General features: G+C 36.4%; 1 protein-coding gene across 2 annotated transcripts in view; it reads left to right on the forward strand.

Annotated features, from left to right (window-relative positions):
• LOC150108642 (membralin-like) overlaps positions 1–24,540 on the forward strand; it is a 259,480-nt gene that overhangs the window by 97,422 nt on the left and 137,518 nt on the right. For both annotated transcript variants that reach the window (XM_090416100.1, XM_090416101.1), the window contains exon 6: positions 14,287–14,387. In XM_090416100.1, coding sequence (XP_090272226.1) covers positions 14,287–14,387 — 101 coding nt within the window. The remainder of the gene's footprint in view (positions 1–14,286; positions 14,388–24,540) is intronic.

Below are 24,540 nucleotides of genomic sequence, written 5' to 3' on the forward strand. Positions count from 1 at the left end.
TTTTTCTATCCTTGCAGACTACCTCACCGCATTCCTCTCTGGCTGAATCAATCAGGGTTTTCTTCAAGGCTTGCCACTGAATCTCCAAGGTTTGGTTCCTGTTCTCAAACTGTTTCATATTTTCTTCAATAATCTTTGTGTACTTTGGTCTACAGTTCACATCTGAGAGCTGTTATTTGCTTTAAAACCTTCTTACATGTTATTCTTTTCCGTACGAAATTCAGTTTTATCCTGCTCAAGACTAAATAGTGATCGCTTCGAATTTGAAATCCTCTGTACACTCTGGTGTCCTGCACCAGGGAGAAAACATCACTATCAACAAATACATAGTCAATGAGACTTTTCTTATTCCTTGCCTCTTCTCTCCATGTGAATTTGTGCACATTTTTATGTTGGAACATGGTGTTAGTAATAACCAGTCCATGTCCTGAGCAGAAATCCAACAGGTATTTGCCATTATTATTAGCTTTGCTCTTTTCTCCAAATTTTCCCAAAATATTTTTGTATGTCTGACATTTCCTACTCTGCTGTTTAGATCCCCAACATGGACCAACTTTTCCTTTTTCATTGCATCAGTTGCTTTCTCTAAAGTCTTAAAATTTCCTCCACTTCTACCTTAGCAGAACCTTCTCTGGGACCATAGGCACAAATAAGTCTCATTGTCCTATTCCCGATTCTGATATTAGCCCACATCACTCTACTTGAGACTGACTGCCATTCAAGAAGATTAGCCTGGTATTTTGTGTTGAATACTATGGCTACTCTTTCTTTTCCTTGATTGTCATTTCCTGAATATAACATTTTGTATTTATTGCTCAGAAAGATCTTCCCAGTTTTGGTCTTTTTTGTTTCAGTCATCCCTATTATGTCGATGTTGTACTTATCTGAATCCTCAGCTAGCTCCATTTCTTTTCCATTCATTCTTCTTATGTTGATAGTACCGATCTTTAACTCTGGTGATGTTGAGTTGGGGTGTGCTTTCAGATTTGTTCCAGTAGCTGACTTTTTGCTGTTCGCCCTGTTTCCCTGGTGAAAACAACCGGGGCCTTGTTTAACCGGGCGATGCCCCAGCCAGCATGAAATTTTATCATGTTGTACCATAATTTTGTATATTGGTTTAAGCCAATAAGAATAAAATTTGGTCGGTTAAATCCCAAATTGCCAGCTCATCCTCGTTCGTTCAGTATCCAGGTAGATACCCAACAGGGTGCACCATGAAAAGGTAAGGATTGGACATTAGAGACCTCCACATTCCTTTAAAGGCTATATGGAGGTCTCCTCTCAGTTATTAATCATCCCAGAAGTGAAAAAAATACTTGGACAAAGAAGAAGAAGGGTTGTCTTCTTCTTCTTCCAAATTTTTAAATCCTATTAATAATAGACGGTGCACCTGGCCATCCTGAATCTGCTATGAAAATGTTGAGGTTCAAGGGCAAATATTCAGAGTGTGCTTTGTGGTACACATTCATAGAATAGCAATATCACTGATATTATATTTCGTGGATGTGCATTGCAATTAGGGGAGTATTTATTCCCATTAAAGACTCTCCTAATTGTTTCCTGGCTTTGCTATCTAAAATTAAACACAGCATACTAAATGCTTGATGAAGAGAACATTTTTTGACACTTAGACATTGCATCTCATTTGCGTTAATAGCCCTGGTGTGAGGTCACATATACACCTTTGAGCCCTTTGAACAGACATACAGATAGTGCAGTGGGTCAAATTTTTAGTATTTTAAGTTTTAAAATCCTAGAAGGTGAGGCAGGGTGAGTGCTGAGACAGTAGTGCCTAGAAATCAGTGGCTGTGATAGGTTATTGTTTTAGTCAGTCCAATTGAACTTTGTCATTTGTAATGAGTTGCAGTTTTTGTTTTCTGGGTTTTATTTGTTTTGTGTGTGCAAAGTGTAACCTGATATATTTAGGACACCGATATAGGCTAGAAATTTTCTGTAAATAATTTATAACTTGGAAAATGGAAAATAGTGTTGGCGAACACTATTTGCAAACAATGGGAAGCAATTGATGATCTACTGAATGTTCCTCTTTCTGCCAGAGCTTTCCTGCATTGTATGATTGATTATAGTTGAAGAAGGTTGGAACTTGTGTATAAATAAATAATACGAGTTATTTCAGCCTTTCTTTGGTTCATTCTGGAAAAATAAAAATTTCCGAAGTATTATTTTTTCTGATTTCTGTGCACATCATATGGCTGTATTTAAAAATCTAATCAAAATTTATATTATCTGTGTCTCACTAGTATTCGGCAATGATTATTTAATCTCATTTAATCTCATGATGAAGAGTGTAAACTCATTTATGTGAGAAGCACAAAGGGTTTACCCTTTGTGCTTCTCACATAAATGGCACACACGAAGCATAGCTAATTGTTCATTTGACCTTTATGCTTTCCATATTTAAAATTATATTAATTGATAAATTAAAGTATTTAAAGCTATCTTACAGTTAATTGCATTGGACCAATTAAGATCAGTGCTTATGCACTCTTAAAACTTTCATACATCAATAAAAATGCAATCATATGGTCAAATTGACATGAATTTTGTAGCGCTGGTTGCAATAGCCACATAACAGCACACCCAACCTAAATGAGCACTTAACAGCACTGTTGAGGTTGTATTTTTACCTCCAAATACAGCCTTATTGCTTCAGCCCCTTGACCAGGCCATCATTTGGGTTGTCAAGGCCACATATATATCCCTCCTTGTACTTATTCCATTTGATTGGGAATTGATGCAGATCTTAATCTGGACATAATGCAGTGCATGAAATCATTCAGTATTGCTGATGCAATAGCATTCATCAAAGCTGCAATGGATGAATTAAAACCAGAAACTGTAAATGCCTGCTGGAAGAACTTATGGGATGAAGTCATGAATGATTTTAAAGACTTCCCAGCCCAGGGATCAGTGGAGAAGTTAGGAAAATCATTCATGCAGCAAGATAAATTGGTGGAGAAGGATTCACTGACATGCTTGATGAAGAAGTGGAAGAACATATTGAAGGCCATCAAGAAGTGTTAACGAATGTAGAATTGGAAGAACTTGTTGAGTCATGTACAGAGGAAGAAGAAGAAACTGAAGCAGAACCAGCAATTTGGACATTACCAAAATTTGCCGAAGTGTTTTGCAATTGCACACACATTAAAGAACAAAATTATGGAGCATGGAATGCAGCATTAAAGTTACTTGTATGATCACTGAAGATGCAGCAACACTTTAATGAGTTAAAAAGAAAGAGAACAACTTCCGATTATAATGTTCTTTCAAAAGATTTCGGCAAAACTACCTACAGCTATCGAGTATCTCTAACCATCAACATCGTTTGCTCCTGACATCCATCCATTGACATCGTCATGGCTCGATGATCCTCCTTTTGACATATCGTTAGAAGGTCAATAGCCTAACACTACGTCTGGCACAATGCTTATGTCATTCATCTAATCACGTACTCATTGTATCATCTCACATCATCACAAGAAGAAGGGTGAGCACAATACAATTTGATGGTGTATTTTGAGAGAGAGAGACCACATTCATATAACTTTTATTGCAGTATATTGTTATAATTGTTCTATTTTATTCTTGTAGTTATAGTTATTGTTGTTAATCTCTTACTTTACCTAATTTATAAATTAAACTTTATCATATGTATATATGTATGCATGCATGCATGTATAGGAAAAAACATAGTATGTTTTCAGATATCTGCAGGGGGTCTTGGAACATACCCCCCCCCCCACGGATAAGGGGAGGGGCTATGGTATACTGTATAAGAAATTCACTTTACATTTATGAAATAATAGTTCTGAAATTAGATAATTTTGGATGTGATTTTTATTTTTTATTTTTATTTTTTTTTTAATTTCTAAATGCAGGTAGTTCTCACTTTATAAATTCTTGCTTTATGAATTTTTTGGGTTGGAATTTTTATTTTAAATTGTGCATGGCGAAGGCAATTAGGGGCACGTACAGGGAATTACACAGTATGTAATGATCGTTTAGAATGAGCCTCAGTTACTCGCAAACCTTGGCAACTCGGGTATGTTATTTGTAGTTTTCTTCAATTACACTTGATTTTTTTATTTTGTTTTCTTTTTAACTATAACCCTTTTACTTTTCCAACAATCAAAAAGAAGCAACAGTGCAAAACCAGAAAATGAACAAAAGAAACAAAGAAAAGCAATTATGTTAGAGAAAATATACAAAATTATTATCAGCCATCAAGCAAGTAGCACTGTTAATGCTCTTTCTGAGAAATTTTCTCTTGCCGCTTCTACAGTTTGCACCATTTTAAAGGATAAAGAAAAATATTTGAAAGATGTAAGAAATGCGCAATTTATGGAGTCTTCATGGTTATGCAATAAAGAAATGGGCAGTATAATTCCTCATATGGAAAAACTGTTAACTGCATGGATAAGCGGCCAAACTCAACAATTAAACATGTCTATTACATATGCAACGATTTGTGCTAAAGCATTAGCCATTTTTAAAATGCTGAAAGACCAAAAAGAGGATGACTGCAAAGAGACTTTTGCTGAAGAAGTAGGTGGTTTGACTGCTATAAAAATAAAGCAAACTGGTTGGCATAACATTAAAGTACAAGATGAAGAAGCTGCAAGCACCAATAGTGAGGCTGCAAAATCTTATTCAGGAAAACTAGAAGAAATTAGGCAAATGTAAGCTATCCCTCATCAGTAGCTTACATTTGCCTTAATGTAAGAATAGTCTTTTTACCTCCAAATACAACTTCTTTTTTACAACCAATGGATTAGGGAGTGATTGCGATGTTTAAAGCACATTATCTCAAAGAGACTTTTGAAATGTTAATAGAAGCAACTGCTAAAGATGGAAACTTTTCTATCAAAGAGTTTTGGAAGAGATTCAACATTTTAGATGCAAATCGGGTGACACAGAGTACCTGGTATAAAGTTTCTGAAAAAACTATGAAAGGAGTATGGCATAAACTTTGTCCTCAGTTTAATGATAATTTTGAAGGCTTTGAAGACCCAACAAAGATTGCGAATTCTGAAACTCAGGTGATCTTAGGTATGGCTAACCGGTTGCAAATGGAAGTTTCGAAAGGTGATGTTAATGAGCTGCTTCAGTCTCACACTATGGAACTCTCACTCAATAATCTCCTTGAATTAGAGGAACAAAAAGAAACAAAGAAGAAAAAGACAAAGAAAATAATGAATATGGAGCTCCAACTCGCTTTTTCACTTTAAAAGGCATATAAGAAGTATTTAAACTTCTTAAAAAAGCTCAAGCAAACTTTGAATTACAAGATTCAGACTTTGAATGATTTAGTAAATTTTCCTGTGAAATGAATAACGCTTCTGCTTGCTATCGAGCTATTTTAAATGAAAAGAAGCAAAAGTCAACGAAGCAGATGACACTCAAGGCCTTCTTTGAAAAAAATAAGATGCACTGAAGCTTCCTAATATTATTATTATTATGTGACACCTCCAGGGAGTCCAAAGACTCATCGAGGGAGAGTGTGCCAACAGCATCGAATGATTAAACCCCTTCCAACTACTAACCACGCTCAAACTTGCTTAACTTTTTGCGTGAGCCGTTAGTAGAGGAGGCTCTACCAATCGACCAACCTTTGTTGGCTTACACACTATACAATTTATTTTATCATGAGGGTAGCAATTGTGCCTTTGTAAGATCTGACATTGCATGCTAGAGAGGCTAATTTAGAATCCTCTACTGTCAACCTTCTCTGGCTCAAAGAAACCTTGAGCTAGAGAAGTTCGACATTCATCTACTGCATTTACCCTTCTCCAAACTTTGATAACTACTCAGACTTCTTCACATTCCTCTCCATGAAACTTGACCATCTACAATCAAGCCATTCAAATAGTGACGTCATCTCCAACACCAACAACCAAGCTGGACGAGAAGAAATCTTTGCTATAATCTGTGACCTATTGCAAATCATTCATCTATCTATGCAAATTCCTGATGATCATCTTCACTCACTCACTCAATGCTTTTTATCTCTTTTTGATCAGTTCTTTCTCTAAATACTCCATGGAGATCACCTTCCCATCTTGGCAACTCAGTCACAATCTTGTACTAGTCTCCTCTCTCTCTTATAGAATGCCTTTCCTCAATTCATTTCAGACCTTGCATCTTCTGGCACTACAAAGACACCAAATGGGATGACCTACAGAACTTCTCCTCTTTCTTTTGCTTCAGCTCATCTGACCCTAACACATGCTCTGAATGAGTCACAGAAATTATCTTCACTAGCATGAAAGCCTTCTTCCCCTATTCTACTCAGAATTGTAGTCTGCTTTACAAGCCCTAGTTTAACAGCAAGTGTATGAGATAAGTTGAAGGAAAAAATTCAGCTCACTGTAAGTGGTTTGCATTAAGAACTCTGACTTCATATACTTTGCCTATACCAGAACACACAACAAATGCAAAGAAGTCATCAGCTAGTCCAAATCTAATTTCATAAAGATCAACAGCAGAAAACTTGCCACCTGTCCAAACAGAAGCTGTGCCTTCTGGTCCCTTGCTAAGGTTAATGGATACAACTTCTGCTCATCTGCACTTCCATCTATCTCTCTCATCTTTATGATACCACTGTTACTTTACCTAAAGATAAAGCTGACCTCCTTATCATCACCCTTTTCTTAATACTCTTGCATTTATGACTAGAGGAAATTGCTACCTACCATACCAGAATCTAAGCACTGTATGCCTCCTGTAGTTATTCAATAAAAAGACATCAGAAAATTATTAAATAACTTAGACACAAAAATGTCTCCAGGTCCTAATGGCATCTCTCCATTTGTTCTCAAATATTATGGTCCAGAGCTAACATCTGGCCTTTATCATCTCTAGAATGTATTATATTATATTAGCAGTACTTATCCCAATATGTGGAAGCACTGTTATATCTAGCCTATTTCAAAAAAGAGAGAAGTCTACTGTCAAACTAATGACCAATTGCCATCATCTCGGTCCTCTTCAAAATAATGAAGAAAGTCATCAGTAGCCACTTTCACTACCTAGCAGCCCATCAATTAATCAGTGGTTACCAGTATGGATTCCACCATTCAAGATCCACTGCTGACCTGGCAGTGAATCTTGAATGGCTTGGGATATCTGCACACTGCATGGTTTGCAGTGACATGAAATGCAATGACCTCCAGGACTTCTGCTTGGGATATCTGCACACTGCAAATCACTCAGTGTGCAGATACCGCAAGCATCAAGATCATCTACAACTAGTGCCTTAAACAGTGATCTATGTACTTTCCTTTAATGAGGGTGAGAACAATATGTTCACGTTCAATGCCATCAAAATGGTCTCACATTCCATTGTCCCTCAGTAATACACAAATCACTAGACAAGATCAGATCTTTCTGCTCTCTTGGACTAACATTCAACTCCAGCCTCTCCTGGCACAAACACATCTCAATAATAGCTTCCTCAGCATTCAAAAAAGCTAGGCATTCTCTTTCATTCAAGATACTGTTTTACACCCAACAAACCCTTAAAAAATATACAAATCCCAGATCTGTCCTTGCTTAGAATTCTGCTCATATGTTTAGGATAGAAAATCTAAAATTTGTTGACACTGTCCAGAAGAGAGCAATTCAGCTCATAGACGATTCCCTGTCTTACAGATTCACTTCAACCTCTATATCTCAGATGTATTTCAGCACTGTCTCTATTCTACAGGTATAATACTTTGATGGTCAGTGCTCCACTGAACTGGCAACCATCATTCTTCCACTTTCTGCTGCACCTGTTAATACAAGATCAGTAGCTGCCCAGCATCCTTTTCCTCTGCAATTACAAACACACTGAACCTGCTTTTCTTCCTCTTCTATTCCATCTACCTTTGTCCTCTGGAACAGCCAACCACAAGAAGTATTTCCAAACTGCTGCTACCTTCAGCTTTTCAAAAAAAATGTCAGTAAACTTCTGACTCCTCACCTGCACCCAAGACATAGAACTGATGTGCTTATAAGTTCTTCAACCTCTCATGTGTACGTGATCAGTATAAAAGAAAAAGAATTATTATTTTATAGTTGGCCATCATATGGAAGCATGATTCAAGGGATTATCATTGCGCTAAATCAGTTGTAGAAGTCATTTTCCATAAACAGGTAGAAATGGTCATATATAGTGACACTTCCCATATTAGTGACACTGTCATATCAGTGACACTGATGATGATGTATGGCATCATCATCAGTTTCCTGATATGTACCCTCAGTATTATTAAGTTTCTATCAACAGTTTTCCTCCAAATTAGTCTATTACTTGTCAGCACCCCAGTATTGTTGTATCTAATATTTCATTCTTCTAAGGCACTTCTGATGGAATTAAGATCAGTTGAATTTTATAAATTTCATTTGCTAGATATAAGGAAGTGAAATTTAATAGTTGGAATTCTTATGAAAATTTTTCGTGATATCTCAGTTTTATTCTATTTGTAGGGATTAAATAAAGGTACTAAAACTTTTGCAAAATTATTCAAAATGATCAGTAATAATTCAGATAAGTTAGCTGGATGGAATTTAATGAAATTTGGCCAGACACACTTATAAGTTTTGTTTTGCATAGCGTTACCACTAAAAGTAGTCAGACTAAAGTCAAAATTGATATGATCCTACTAAAATTGGTCAAATCATCTTAACTGTGGTTAGCATTCTAAACCGTTTTAGTGACAATTTTGGTTAACCAGTGAATGGGCAGAAATTCACAACATGCACCTAATTTTCGATGCAAAAGACAGATCTTCCTTCAGGTCAGCAGCTAGGAACAGGGAGTACAACCCCAACCTCTGCTTCGTCGCTCAAGACAACAATGGATGACCATTACTTACCTAAATTGACACGAGTTCTCTCCAACTTTCCGTGAAGCCAACATAGGCCAATTATGTTAGAGGTAGGTCTGCAGGTACCCCTTGTCAAATACATCCAACATCCCTGCTGGAACTTCCAGAAAGCCGACTGGGATACGTTTGCTGCCTATTTTGACAAATAGTCTTTTGGATTCCTTCAACAAACAGTAATTACAAGAGATTTGTGGGAGCTGTTTTAGCTGGAGGTAAAAGGAGACCATACCAAGAAGCTTCTGCAAGGAGTATATCCCTGGACGGGACAATGATAGTAATAACCCGTATCAAGAATGCCTAGAGTGTGGCAACCCTGACATTGCAGATGAACTCATTCACAGCTTTGACACCAACCAACAGAAGAAACGGACTGAGATACTCAATTTTCGGCACTCCAGTAGAAAAACATGGAGCCTTCTAAGAAAACTAGGTAGTGGCACTCTGACTGTCTGGGAAAAATCAGCTATCAGCTATGCATCACATTGTCAACACATGAAGATATGCCACAACAAGGACAAACAGTACACTCTTCAAATAAAAAGAGAACTTACATATTTGAAAAATAACAGACCATCAGACCCTTCATATTTATGACCTTTCACTCTTGAAGATATTAACACTACTCTGATGGATATGAAACCAGGCAAGGCTCCAGGTTTCAGTGGAATTCATCCTGATTTCCTGTTGAAGTCAGGCGAAAAAGCTCGACAGTGGTTGGCTTGCTTCTTCTCTTACATCCTCCAGACTGGTAGACTTCTGAAAGAGTTTAAAAGGACAAAAATTATCCCCATCTTAAAACCAGTTAAAACCAATAACAAACAAGAAAATTACTGATGAATTGCCCTGCTTAGCACCAATTATAAGCTCCTAGAAAGGCTCATCCTCAATAGAATTGCCCCTAAGATAATAGAACAAGTCCCAGTGGAACAGTCTGGATTCAGACATAAACAAAGCTGCTGTGATCTGATTCTGTCACTCACCACACATATAGAAGCAGGCCTACCAACAATTGTTGTGCATTGAATGTTATTTAACAATACAGCAAATTATTTCAACAAACATCAATAAATTTCAAACATAAATTGAACTTAACATGAGTACTGTCTTCATTACTTTCATAGCTAAGAGTCAGATGATGTTTTTTGATGGTATACAAGATTTTGTTTCCACAAAAACTCACTAGAACGTGTTGCAGAAACGTTTTCTGCACATCCTTGTGGGTTTCCATGTGATGTTTAAGGCTACCAGCCGTTGAGAAATCTTTGTGGCAAACTTTACAATGGAAAGATCTCTTCACATGCAACTGCAAGTACTATCTGAGTCCGTCCTTAATGGAGTATCTTCGATGACAAATTTCACAGCGAAATCTCTTTTGCAACTTCTGCTGGGGATCAGATCATTACCTGGAGTCATCGGAAGTGCAGAATCAGAACCGTGAAATATCTTCTGATGGCAGACCAGATTACACTTGGCAGTAAATTTTTTACAGCACATGCTACAATGAAATGTTTCACGTACTTTCTTGTGTATTTTCATGTGGGTCTTCAGATATCTGGCAGTGGAGAAATCTCTCAAGCAAACTTTGCAAGGAAACGTTTCTCTATCACTCTTATGCAGTTTTAAATGTTCTTTCATTTAAAATCCATTGCTCTTTTGGGTGTAAAGTCGTTGGTGGAGATCACAGCAATATTTTGCCCCAGGCTTCTCTAGACAAGATTGAAGATCAATTGCACTGCTTATAGCAGGAAACTGGACCATCTCAAGAGTTCACAGATGATTTGTGCAGCTTCAGAAATTTTTTTTGTGTCACAGTTCCTATGACTCCATGAAATATTTCTTTCACTCTCTTACAGATGTATGTCCGTATGGGATTATCCTTGCAGGAAGAGAAGTTCCTGGTAGCACATTGCACAAGAAGCTTCAAAATCTATTTCTGTTACTGTTTGCAGATATCTTGGTGGGGAGATCTGTGGTCACTTCAAGACTGAAGTTTGTCACTGATTTCTGCAGAGATAAACTGGACTGAAATCTAAATGTGTGCCTAAAGCATTCTTTGTGTAAACAAAGTGATGGATTTCATGTCAATTTCCGGATAGAAAGCAGTAGACTAGTAAAACCAAAACAACTCGCAGTTTAACACGATTCGCATGCGCTGCGTAATTTTGACATTGCCATTTTATTTTATTATTATATTTTTAAATATGATTCCAACAAAAGGCTGTTAGCTTATAGTCCATTTGTATAGTACAATAAATGGACTAAAGTTAGATAATCCAGAAACTCTGCCCCAGAGACTAAACATGGAACTTTTTCCCTAGCCACTCCTGACCTCCAATAAGCAGGATGGTGGTCTTGTACTAAGCCGTGAAATGTATGCTCCACCTGAAGACAATCACAATCTGTGTCTAGAGGAGAATTTATATCTGCCATTTATTGATTGAAAAGTGAATACAGTAACCACTTGACCAACCATACCAACTAAGTTGGTATGGTTGGTTTAATTGATAATGAATAATGTCACTTACATAATTTGATATTTACAGTATGAATATGATTACCAAATACATTTTTTAGATGATTTCTGACATATTTAGTCACACCAGATCAGTACACAAAGATTGTGATGATTGATGATCTACCTTCTGCTTGGATGCTGTATCTTCTTGAGATAAAGACACAATATTTCCAGTATCTCTATGTTAAGATCTTCTCTCTCAAGGCAGTAATACCTTAATGGTTATGATGGTTGGATGGATAGATGTTGTAGATATTAATAAACATTAAAATACAAATTTTTAAAAGATTGACACTATAGAATACTAAGTTGGATTCTAAAGGAATTATTAACTTAAAACATTTAGAATATTTTTCTATAACATTTTACTTTAGGCTGTAATTCCTTCAATTTCCATAAGTAAGTGATATATAGATGCAGAATGTAGTATATAAGCAAGTTTTATATAAAAAAAAAAAAAGTGCATCATCTGAACTTATTGGAAAAGAAGTAACTGAAAGTCAAATGAAAAACTGACACAGATAAAGCAAAAAAGGGAATGAATGTGGAGTGATAGCAGCAAATTACATAGCTGTATTAGAAAGAAAGAGGAGGAAATTGGAAAGTAGAATGGTAGGAAGATGAATAAAAAAAAGTGGTAATGAAGTTGAGGAAAATTATTATTATTATTACTCAGGCCTCCATGGAGTCAAAAGACTCATCGTGGGAGGTCCTTCCTAAGAACATCAAGTCTGTCAAGACTCATCAAGGAGAAGTCCCCCTAAGAAACACAAAGTCTATCATACCACTCCTTAAACTCATTGACTGTTCTCGCTCTCACCATGCATTCCACGGTTCAACCACCCTCCATGCAAAGAAACCACTCCTCACCTCTTGCTCACAGTTTCCTTTCGTAACTTCGGGGATGGCCTCTTGTCATCACTCCTTCCTGCTGTTCAACCAAGTGAAAGAACTCCCCAGTGTCAACCCTGTAACCACCTCTCAACAGTTTAAAAGTCTCAATCATATCACCTCTCCTTCTTCTATCCACCAAACTCTGCAGTCCACATTCCCTCAGCCGATCCTCATAACCAAAATTGTACAGTCTTGAAACCATCTTTGTCATCTGTCTTTGTACCCTTTCCACAGTTAATTTATCCCCTTCAGATCCTGGGGACCAAATCTGAGAACAATAAGTGTGGTCTGATCAGAGACTTATACAACGAAATGATAACCCTTTTATCTTTGTAGGTCAGTGTCCTCCTCATAATTGCAGCAATTTTCTGTGTTACCTTCACCATCTTTGCAATATGTCCCCTAAATTTCAGGTTTCTATGAATCATCAACCGCAGATCTCTCGTCTCCCCAACTTCCTCCAGTATAACTCCTCCCATAGAGTACGCAGCATCCCATCGATGTTTCCCAAACCTCAAGACCTTACATTTTGCTGCATTAAACTGACACCCCCATTCATTTTCCCATCTATCTAGCTTATTCAAATGAATAAGGATAAAAGTAAATTCAGCTGGGTGCAGAGTGAGATAGAAAATTTGAAGAAGAGACTTACTGTTGAAAGTGTAAGATGGAAGTTGTCAGTGAAAAGAAGAATTAAATGATAATAGTGAAAAGCCAAAAAGTGATGCTCTGTTATATAGGGACACTTTGGTGAAGGTTAAGAAAGAGCAGGTTGAAGGTGTGTATGAGAGCAGGAATAATAAGGAACATTACTGAGTCTATGGAGAAGAGAGAATAGAAGACAGTGTTTGTTGGAATGAATGATTTATGAGGAATCGTGAATAAAGTAGCATGGGATTTTATAGTATTATTACATAGTAAGGCAGACGAGTGGGAGAGCTGTGAATGGATTTCCAAAGAGTGATAGAGCTGAGAAGGAGGATAATAATTGTGAATAGCAGGATAACTAGGGTGCGTACTAAGAGAGGCCTTGAGTATATCGATGTATGGGATAAATTCAAAGGCAGTAGGTAGAGAGTAATAGTGTGAAGCTGGACATGTTGTTATATTGCTGTTGAGAGAAAAGTGTGTGTGTGTGTTTGTTCAGGCAGGGACAATAACAGTTAGTTTGTGTGGCTGTGAATTTATGCCAGCATTATGGGGGTATAGGTGATAAGGCTTCATAGCTGGCCTCAATTGAAAGCAGTGAAATCAAGTGTTTTGTGGAATGACTTAAGTGGGGAATTTTGAGATGGAAAGGGGAACCAGGTGCAAGATACTATGTTTATCACCATTGCAAGGATCATTATGAATAAAGATGCCGAGTTTGTGATATTGATGAAATTAGTCATTCTGCAAATCATTGTGGTATGTGAAACATAGCTAATAGAGGATGATATACTAATAGGAATAGAATATGATGACTAGCATTTTTCAGGAAGATAAAGGATAAAAAAAAGGGGAAGGGTTATTAGAAGAGCTGTGTTCCCTCCTTTTGGAACTTCAAAGAAACAGTAATAATGGGCATGAGGTTATTTGGTTATGAGGGTTGAGCTGAGTAGAAATTTTAGGTATTGAGCGGGGTGTTTTGATAAGCTTGAGAATATATATAGAGAAGGATGATTCTGAAATGATAGATGAAACTGGTGAATAGCAAATGATGTTACACATGTTCAGTTTATTATGGCTACCATAAGCACAAATTTAATACATTAATATGTGATGGTTTGATTAATATTCACATCAGCTGTGTGTATTATGAATTTCATACAATTAGTCTTATATGACAAAAAAATTTTAAGAATTTATGTTGCAAAATTCAGTAGCCCTTAACATTTCAGAAAAATAAGAAATTTAATGATAATTTCTTTTATTATAAATGATACCTTGATTTATTGACAAATTTTTCATTTCATTGTGATATGATACTTTACCTTTTTTTATTAGGATATATAAGGAATGTCGTAACAGGGGAGCAGTATCGATTTGTAAATAAAAATATGCCTTGTACATCATGTATAGCTGCAGCTTTTATAATGATAGTATTTGTAAGTATACTTACATTAAAAAAATCATTTGGGAACTAAACTACAATATGTCCTCTGTTTATGCATGTTCAATTTATGCAGATTCAAACTTCCATGATCTGATTTTTATCAATTTTTATTTTATTTGCATGCCAAATTCAAAGTTACTCAACAAGGAATATTCAAGAAAAATCTGGTAAAAGGCTTGAGAAAGAGTGAGTTAAAGTGATGAGTTGCATCTATCACACAGTGGCCATGTGATCTGATCTGCCCAGTGTTTCAACCACTTGATTTGTTAATCTCTTGTGCACAATTGATGTTGAACCTATGCTTGTGTGTTTCATTTATTGTTACTTCAATTTGTTAGTACTGTACGGTAATTCATATAGATCTATAATTGTGCACATTTAATTACTAATTATCATTACTGTATCAGTGAATTTTAATAGTTATTAGTGTAAATTAATACCTTGCTGTGTTGTGCTGTTTATGACATTGCTCGTAAGAATTTTTGGCATTAGTGCTTATTTAAATTAATAATGTTTCAACCTCTTGATTTGTTAATCTCTTGTGCACAATTGATGTTAAACCTTGCTTGTGTGTTTCATTTATTGCTACTTCAATTTGTTAGTACTGTACGGTAATTCATATAGATCTATAATTGTGCACATTTAATTACTAATTATCATTACTGTATCAGTGAATTTTAATAGTTATTAGTGTAAATTAATACCTTGCTTTGTTGTGCTGTTTATAACATTGCTCGTAAGAATTTTTGGCATTAGTGCTTATTTAAATTAATAATACTCTAATAACTTTTTAATTAATATAAATGAATGTAATGAAATAAAAATGGCTTCTAAGTTTACAGCAAGTGATGCTGCTACTGTATCACTTGACAAAAACATGTTTCTTTTTTCTGCACTGCTGAAAAAAATCGTGGCAGTTGAATAGTCTACGAAAGTGGCTATTCAACTGCCACGATAAGGAGCATGTTGAATTTAAGTGAGATCATCTTATGCATCATCAGGGACAATGGGGGGGGGAAATCAAGTAAAGCATTAATGCAGCACTTGATTGTGTTTTTTTAATTCCATATACATGCACAATAACATAATAAAAAGCATGGAAAAGTTGTTGGCAAAAATTAATTTGCATCAACAGAACAGAATGTTCTGATCGATCTATGAATAGTTAAGAACAGAAGAAAGTGAAGTGAAAGAATGTAATGCAAGTTCAGGATTGATATAGTTTCAAGAATATTAAGCTTTTGGGAGAGACTGTCTATAGACAAGCTGCAGACAAATATTCTAAAGAACTAAAAACAGTCATCAAATAAGGTAGCTATACAGCCAAACAAATTTTCATTATGAATAAGATTAATCTGGAAACTTTGGAAACTATGTCAAACTTCACTTACATTGTACAAGAAGAAAGGCGTATGCCAGGTTTCTCTGCCATTAAAGATTGCCTGACCCTACTTTTTGGATTGCGATGCATATGGTAGTTGCAAATTGAAGCCTTTGCAGATCCACAGTGCTCAATAACTAGAACAAAATATTTTTGCCAATATATTGGTATGCCAGTACAAAAGAAAATATGACAAGTTGTATCTTCAAAACTCACTCTAGTAAAAAGTGCATATAGAATTGAAGTCTTACTACATTCAGGATCGAATTCCTTTCAAACTTCTTGTTTTGAAATTTGCATGAAGTCATTAATAGTTCAAATATTTGAGTAGTAACATACAATGTTACTTTTTTGCCATCTACTACAACTTCGCTCCTGCAACCATTGGACCAGGGAGTAATTAAAACATTCAAGTCTTATTATTTGTGTTGTTTAATGGTTGAAATTGTCAACTAGATGTAGTTTATTATTATTATCATCATTATTATTAACATTTGACCTCTATGGTGTTAGAGGCTCGTTGGGGAGGTACACGCCATTGCACACAATGCTCGTCCAACCACGCTTTAAACTGATTCAATGTGTCTACACCCACAACACACTCAGGCAATGCATTCCACTCTCCGTGCAAAGAACCTACTCCTTACCTCTCTGCTCATACCCTCCTTATACAGTTTCCAGTGATGGCCTCTTGTTCTACTCCCCCTCTCCCATTCTATGAAAAATCTTTTCCATGTCGACTTGATAATAACCCCTGACTAGCTTATATGTCTCTATCTTATTTCCTCCCCCCCCATCCCCCTATTCACAAGGCTCTGCAGATTACATTCTCTTAATCTATCCTCATACTTCACATTTCAAAGATCACTGACCACATTTGTGAATCTTCTCTGAACCCTTTCCAACATATCCTCGTCACTGCGAAAACCCGGCAGCCAAATCTGTGTACAATGATCCACATGAGGCCTGATCAAGGCCTTATACAATGGCATCATAACCTCTCTATTTCTGCATGTCAGGGTCCTCCATATCATTGCCATTATCTGATGTGATGTCTTCACAACTTGTGTAATGTGGCCCCTGAATTTCAGGTTCTTGTTCACCATCACTCCTAGATCTCTCTCATCTCTTCTACTTCTGTTAAAGTTTCTCCACCAAGTGTATACTTTGCATCCCATCTTTGCTTATGAAATCTCAAACCTTACACTTTGCAACATTGAACTGATAGTTCCACTTACCTGCCCATTCATGCAATCTGTTCAAGTCCTCTTGTGAGGCCATAACATCTGCTTGATTCTGCATTGCCTTCCCAGTTTTGCATCATCTGCAAACAGCTGCATATCACTAGTTAAACCCATCCCAATATCAATAACATACAATTTGAACAACAATGACCCCAAAACTGACCTTGACAGCCAGTCACTGATCCAACTCAGAAGTCTGTTATCCAATCCCATCTGTTTCAGTTTATTTAAGAGTTTGTCATGCGGCAGTCTATCAAAAGCCTTTGCAAAATTTAGTACACCACTGTATATGCATCTCCCCCTGTCCATAGTATTTGTCAACTTGTTATAATACATAAGTAAGTTAGTGAAATATGATCTTCCTTTAACAAGCTCATGCTGATAACCACAGAGAATACCACTGTTATCAACCCATTTCTGTACCCTACTTCTCACCAATCTCTCCATTACCTTCACGACAACTTCAGATATACAGACTGGCCTATAATTTGAAGCTGCAGCCTCATCACTACCTTTATGTAGTCGAAAAGTTTTACCCTCCTTCCACTCTCTCTCTCTCTCGTAGAACCTGTGCTGTTGCAAGACTTTTATTAAACAGGTGTGCTAATGCTACTGCCAGTTCCCTGGAACATTCCCTTAAGATGCATGGTGATATGTCATCAAATCCTATCACCTTATTGACATCATTCTTATTTATTTCCTGAAATACCTCCTGCTCACTCACAATTAAGCCACCCCCCACTCCTATGTCCTTTACACTTAAGTTCCTCATGATTCCACCCTGATCAGGATGAAACACCTTTATAAATTAACCACTGAATACCTCAAAAATGTCTTCTACAGCAGTTACCACTCTACCACTTTCATCTAGTAACTTCATCTTATCATGATTACTATTCCTTCTACTTGCCACATATTAAACAACTCTCTAGGGTTTTTCTTTGCCTGATTTGCCAATTTCCACTCATACTCTACTTTTGTTTTCCTTACTAAGTCACTCTCCTGGCTTGTTCTTTATACTCTTCATGTAACTGATTATTACCATTACTCATCTTGTACTTTTATTTCCTTATTTTATTTCCCATGCAGCCTTTATTTCTTATCGCTCAACTCTTCGTTCCATGTTATAGCTCCAAGCTGTCGCCTAAGCATGTCATAATCACCAGCCTTATAATTCCACATATATCCTTTTCTCACAAGAGTCTGCATATGACTACCCACAACACAGGTGATTACTAAATGATCACTTTTACCAACTGGAGGAAAGTGTGAAACCCCTCTCACAATTAGATCTTCTGATGAAATGATCAGATCTAGAACTCTCGATCCTCATTTACCCTCCTTTACATGCTGTCTGAGATAATTATCTTTCAAGAACTCGAGAAATTCATTTTCCATATTTCCAAAATGCTCTCTCTTTATTCCAATCTATATACCACTATAATTAAAATTACCCATAATAATTACCCTTCCTTTGTTCACTTATCCATGTTGTTTATATATTTCTTCATCACCACCCTCCACGTTCCCAGGCCTATTACAACATACATCAAACTCAATATGTCTTCCTCTTAACCTCCATTTTACACCACACTGCCTCATAAACATTGCCACTATTTCCCTCTTTCATGTCTATCCTATGTGGACTTAATTCTCCTGCTATCATCATCATCATCAGCACCCCCTTCCCCTCCCTTCTTGCCCTTTCTATCCTTGTGAAAAATACCGTATCCTTCCATTTCTATTTCTGTTACAATATCATCTTCAACCATGTTTCACTTATTCAATCTAATAAATATAAACTCAATCACTGAAACCATTTCATCCCTCTTATTTCTGATACATCTGGCATTTGTAAACAGACAGAGCAGTTTATTTTTAGGTCTATAGCCTGTCCTATCCAAGTCATGTGTTGGTTGTGATTTCCCCATCACTCCTGCTCAATCACCTTTATCACCTTACCACATATATCTGCTCTGTCTCAACTTCCCACCCAGATCACAATATTCTCCATCTTCATATAAACATTCACTGCCACTTTCAACATCCACTCTCCCTATGCCATGTCTCCCTGTCCACCTGAGCCCCCTTTCCTCGTTTCCTTGTCTTCATCTCTCACACTACTACTGTTTCCACTGTCAAGCACTTCTGTCTCTTCAGTACCACTCTTTCCCTTCATCTCTTTCTTCTGATCTCTTGCACGCGTAACACACTGTACTTTCATCCAGCAACACTTTCTCCAATACACTCACTCCAAAGCCATTTAAATTCAACTCATCACGCCTGTATAATTTCATTCTTCCCTCAAACACATGCCATACATCCATAAACTTCACTTCCTTCTCCTCACACAGCTCTGCTAGCATACCATTTTTGAAAAGTTTTATTTCTGGGAAAATTCCCATCTTACTCCTCTCTCTCTCTCGGATCTCCACATGTCTGAGGACTCGTGACCTTTCTGATGATGCTTCACCATTTCCTACTCTCCCGTGCTTCTCTTATTGCTTGTTCTAGTTTAAGCCCAGTGATTCTTGATATTTGGTCAGTCCACCTATTGGGGGGGGGGGTTCCTCTTTTTCTTTTCCCACAAGGTTTACCCTGGATGATTACTTTTTCCAGGCAGTTTCCTTCCCATCTACATATATATGTCCAAAATATTGCAGTACTCTTTTTTCATTTATGTTTATCAGTCTTGTGTGGATATTCATTTCTTCTATTATTATTATTACGGGCAACTCCAAGGAGTCAACAGACTCATCGAGGGAGGCCCTAACATCATGTCAAGAACAACTATCCATCTTTCACACAGTATCTATCATACCTCACCTTAAACTCATTCATGGTCATAGCACCCACAACGGACTCTGGCAGCTTATTCCACTCATTTACCACTCTCCAAGTAAAGAATCTAGCTCTAACACCCCTGTTAACCACATTTTTGCTCAGCTTCCATGTATGGCCCCCAGTCCTCCCACCACCAGCCCTATTCTCAAAAATATCTTCTGGATTAATCTTATAGAAACCCTTCAGTAATTTGAATGTCTCAATCATATCACCCCTTTTCTGCCTATCAACCAATTTGTGCAACCTACAAATCTTCAATCTGTTCTCATAAGGTTCATTCCACAGACCTGCCACCATCTTGGTCACTCGTCTCTGGATCCTCTCCACCTCCTCCCCATCAAGAAGAAACCCTGGTGTTCATATCTGGGCACAGTAGTCCAGATGAAGTCTTATCAGGGCTCGATATAGTTCTATGATACTTTTGCTTGTTTGCTTTTCTGTCCAAGACACTCTTAACAGTCTTCCAACCCCAGAGCTCGAACGCCTCAATTCTTCTTCTGTCATCTTTTGTCATAGTCCAAGACTCAGAAGCATAGAGAAAGATCAAAAAAACTAAGGTTTCTACAAGCTTAATTTTTGTATTTTTGGAGATGTACTTGTCTTTCCAGATCTTGGTTAAATCAGTCATCACTTTCTTAGCTAGTGCTATTCTTCTTCTTATCTCTTTTTTTACATTCATCTTTTTTTGTTATCATCACTCCAATTTAGTTGAAATGGTCAACAATTTCAATTCCTCCTATATCTCTCTCTTCTGCATTGTTTAAAATCATTATTTTGGTTTTATCTTGATTTATTCATAAACCGTGGCTTAGGCTTTCCCATTCTAATTGATTTAGGATGGATTTTAATTTCTGTTCACTTGTTGCTATTATCACTGTGTCATCTGCATATCATATGTTAGTGATTGTTCGGCCACCTAATTTAATGCCTCCATTCCACTTTTCTAGAGATCTTTTCATTATAGTTTTGCTATAAAGGGTGAATAGTAATGGTGAGAGTATGCATCCTTGTCTTGATCCTTTTTCAAATTGGAATGTAGGGGACAGTGAATTTTCAATTCTTACTGTTGCTTGATTTCCTTGATATAAGTTCTTTATGAGGGTTATTAGATGGTTTGGTATTCCTGATTCTTGAATGATATCCCACTTCATGTAGTCAAAGGCCTTGGAGTAATCTATAAAGCCTAGATAAAGGCTTAAGTTTGAATTCCCTTGTTTTTTTTTCAATTATTTGTCTGATGTTAGATATATGATCTCTAGTCCCTCGACCTTTTCTGAATCCTGCTTGTTCTTCTGAGATCTGATGGTCTATAAAACTTTGTAATCTCTGCTTGATAATGTGTAGTAAAATCTTGCTGGTATGTGAGATAAGGGCAATGGTGCGGTAGTTTTCACAGTTGTTGTGATTGCCTTTTTTGTAGATTGGGATAATGGTGGAATTTGTCCAGTCATTCAGCCATCTTCCAGTCTTCCAGATTTTGTTGCATAAATCATGTATCCAGTTGACTGTATTCTCTCCAAGGTTTTTCAACATTTCAGCTGGTATTGAATCAGGACCTGGGGCTTTGTTTTTCCTTAATTTTTTGATTGCTTGTTCAACTTCGCTTTTGAGGATCTCCGGTTCTGTTTCCATGTTTTCCATAGCTCCTTCATCTTCTTGTTGAATAGCTGGGTCCTTGTAAAGCACGGTGCAATACTGTTTCCATCTTCTGGCTATGTCATTAGTGTTCATTTAAGATCTTGCTGTTTTCCTCTGCAATTATATTAAGTTTTGCTTTGAATTTTTTGGTTATATCCTTAACCTTCTTGAATAAATCTGTTGTTTCATTAGAGTTGGAGTGTCTTTCTATTTCTTTACAGATGTTTTGGATATAGCTATTTTTATCCTTTACAAGATTTTTTAATAGCTTTATTCAGATTCAGGTAATTTGGGTTTTGCCAATCTGTTATTTTAATTTGTTTCCTTTTTTCAATTAGTTCTAGGGTTTCTTTTGTAATCTATGGACTACCATTCTTCTTTTTTATTGGAATGTTTTTGGCTGCAGATTTTACAATGGTTTGTTTTAGGTGTGTCCAATATGATTCAATGCTCTTTGTTCCTGAGGTGTGCTTTTTTGTTTCTTGAGCTCTGATTCAATGTCCATTGTAAATTTGTTGTCCATTTGTGAAAAGTCATATCTTTTGTTGCTGTTATTCTTGTTTTCTTTCAGATGGATCTTTAAATTAGAGATTAATAATCGATGGCCTGATCCACAATCTGCACCTGGCAATGTTTTGGTGTTATTGATTAGTATCCTCCATTTTCTGTCAATTAAAATGTAGTCAATTTGATTCTTACATCGATTCCCAGGTGCTATTCATGTGTATAATCTCCTCTTGTGCTATTTGTACATAGTGTTAGTGATTGCTAATTCCCTTTCAATGCAGAACTCCAATAGTTTTTTGCCTCATTTGTTTTTAATTCCCAGTCCCTATTTTCTAATGATTCCATATAAGTGATCATCATGTGCATTGAATCCCACCTTAGCATTGAAGTCTTCTAGAACTGTTCGAATGTCCTTTCTTGGTATTGTATCTAGTTTCATTTAGGTCTTTGTAGAATTCCTCACTTACTTCATCTTCTGCATTTGATGTGGGTGCATAAACTTGTATCAGCATTGTTGGAATTGGGTTGGTGTTTAATCTTACTGTTATGATTCTGTTGCTGACTGAGTTGTATCCTTTTACTACTTTACTTATGTTTTTATTAACAATGATGGCAACTCCCTTTTCACTGTTATGGTCTGGACCAGAGAAAAATACCTTGTTTCTCTTATGTGTTGTAAAATGACAACGTTCTTTCCAGTGAGTTTCAGGCAACCCTAAGATTAGTATCTTATTGTCTTCCATTTCATTCTGTATTATGTCTAGTTTCCCAGGTTGCAGGAGTCCTCAGAAGTTCCATGTTCCTATCTTGAAGATGTTTTTCTGAGAGTTATTTTATAATGATCTGATGATGATGATGGTATTCCAAAATTACCTCACAAGAGCTCTCTAAGAAATTATTAATTTTATGATTATTTATCCTATTTTTGTTTAGGAGTGTCCCTTTTTATAATGTCATTGGCTTTTTACTCAGTTCTAGGACATTACTGAAGTTTTACATAGATAAATATATGAAGAATATAAGAAGAAATTTCAGACATACTTTCAGGATGGTGTTGGCTGTCTTCTTATTCAGTGGCATTCTGGCATGTGGCGACAACATTCATCTGCTGTTTGATGGGAGTATGATTGAAAGGAAGGGGGTTTTGGAAAGGGAGAGGAAGTAGAGCAATGTGGGAGAATTATTGGTGAGGCAAGGGGGTATGTGAATCTTTTGAAAAACCCAGGTTTTATATATATATATATATATATATATATATATTACTATTATTATTAAGGGTGGGCAAAAAATACTTTGGGGGGTGTAAAAATAGAAACAATTTTTTGGAGAAGGGAAAGGATATGGGATAGGTTCAGGAGTGGGAGTAATGGGGTGTGGACCATTTGGACACTGTGTCGTCTTCAGAGTTCATGGGGGAAGTCTCTCAGTCACAACTCATCGTCATTCTTTGAATGTTTATGTGAGGGAATTTTGGAATATCATCATCAATTTCCTGATATGTACCCGTAAAGGGTGTTCAGGTTGCTATGACAGCAATACATAGTCAGCAACCTGAATAAATTATTAGTGAATTTATTAGGGCAAAATTTGTGATTTTTAATTTTTATCTGTTTTATTGTGTTTATTCCTTAGAAAATTAGTGCTTTATAGTATATTAGTGTACAATTTAGTGTTTATAACATATTTTTGTTAAGCTATTGCAATATTAAATTTAGTTTAAAATGGCACCAAAAACATAATGCTAAGAAGAGCATGAAGTTGAGAATAAGAAGGCTTGCCTCTGCTAAGGAGGATATTGAAGATACTGAGGAGGTTATTGAAAATGAATTAACCTCCAAAATAGTGAAGTTAAAGCAGATTATTAGAGAGACATCATGGGAATTACAGAAAGTCAGGCAGCTTTTGAATGAACATAGGGAAGAAAAGAAAATTAAGCCGCTGAATAAGAGACAACAAAGCATGGAATCAGGTAAGTTAGTAAGTAACATTGATTGTAAAAAAAAATAAGAATATTGGTATGGTGACTCTATCATAAAACATGCTGTTGATGAGCAGGTTATAACTTCAAGTTTTCCTGATGCAAAAATTATAAACATAGTGCATGCAATTGAAAATCAGAGACGAAAAGTAAACGACATTGTAATTGTAATAGGTACTTATCACTAGTTAAGTCACTAGTTAAGAGTGAGAAAGTGAAAATTGTACAAGGTAATAACCTTGATATGATAAAAATGAATTAAGAAGAAGGGCTATGATGACAAACAGTTCAATGCGTGGACTGTGTAGAAGGAATGGATGTGAGTTTTTGGATGTGTGGAGTAAGTTTGAGGAAAAATTGGATTTGTTTGGTATCAGAAAGCAATTTTGACTTTGTTTGTCTGGTTTGGACCCATCAGACATCTGCAAATATAAGGCACTAGGGAAGAACAGAGATCTTCAAGTTGCCTAACTGTACCACACGGACTACAGACGAATATACAAAAGAACATACAGTTAGCTTACTGTGTCTGTACACAAATTCTAGGAGTATG

Source organism: Typopeltis vanoorti, chromosome 3, assembly GCF_054136105.1.
Source record: "Typopeltis vanoorti isolate ZY-2024b chromosome 3, IOZ_Tvanoo_1.0, whole genome shotgun sequence".
NCBI classification, from domain to species: Eukaryota; Metazoa; Arthropoda; class Arachnida; order Uropygi; family Thelyphonidae; genus Typopeltis; species Typopeltis vanoorti.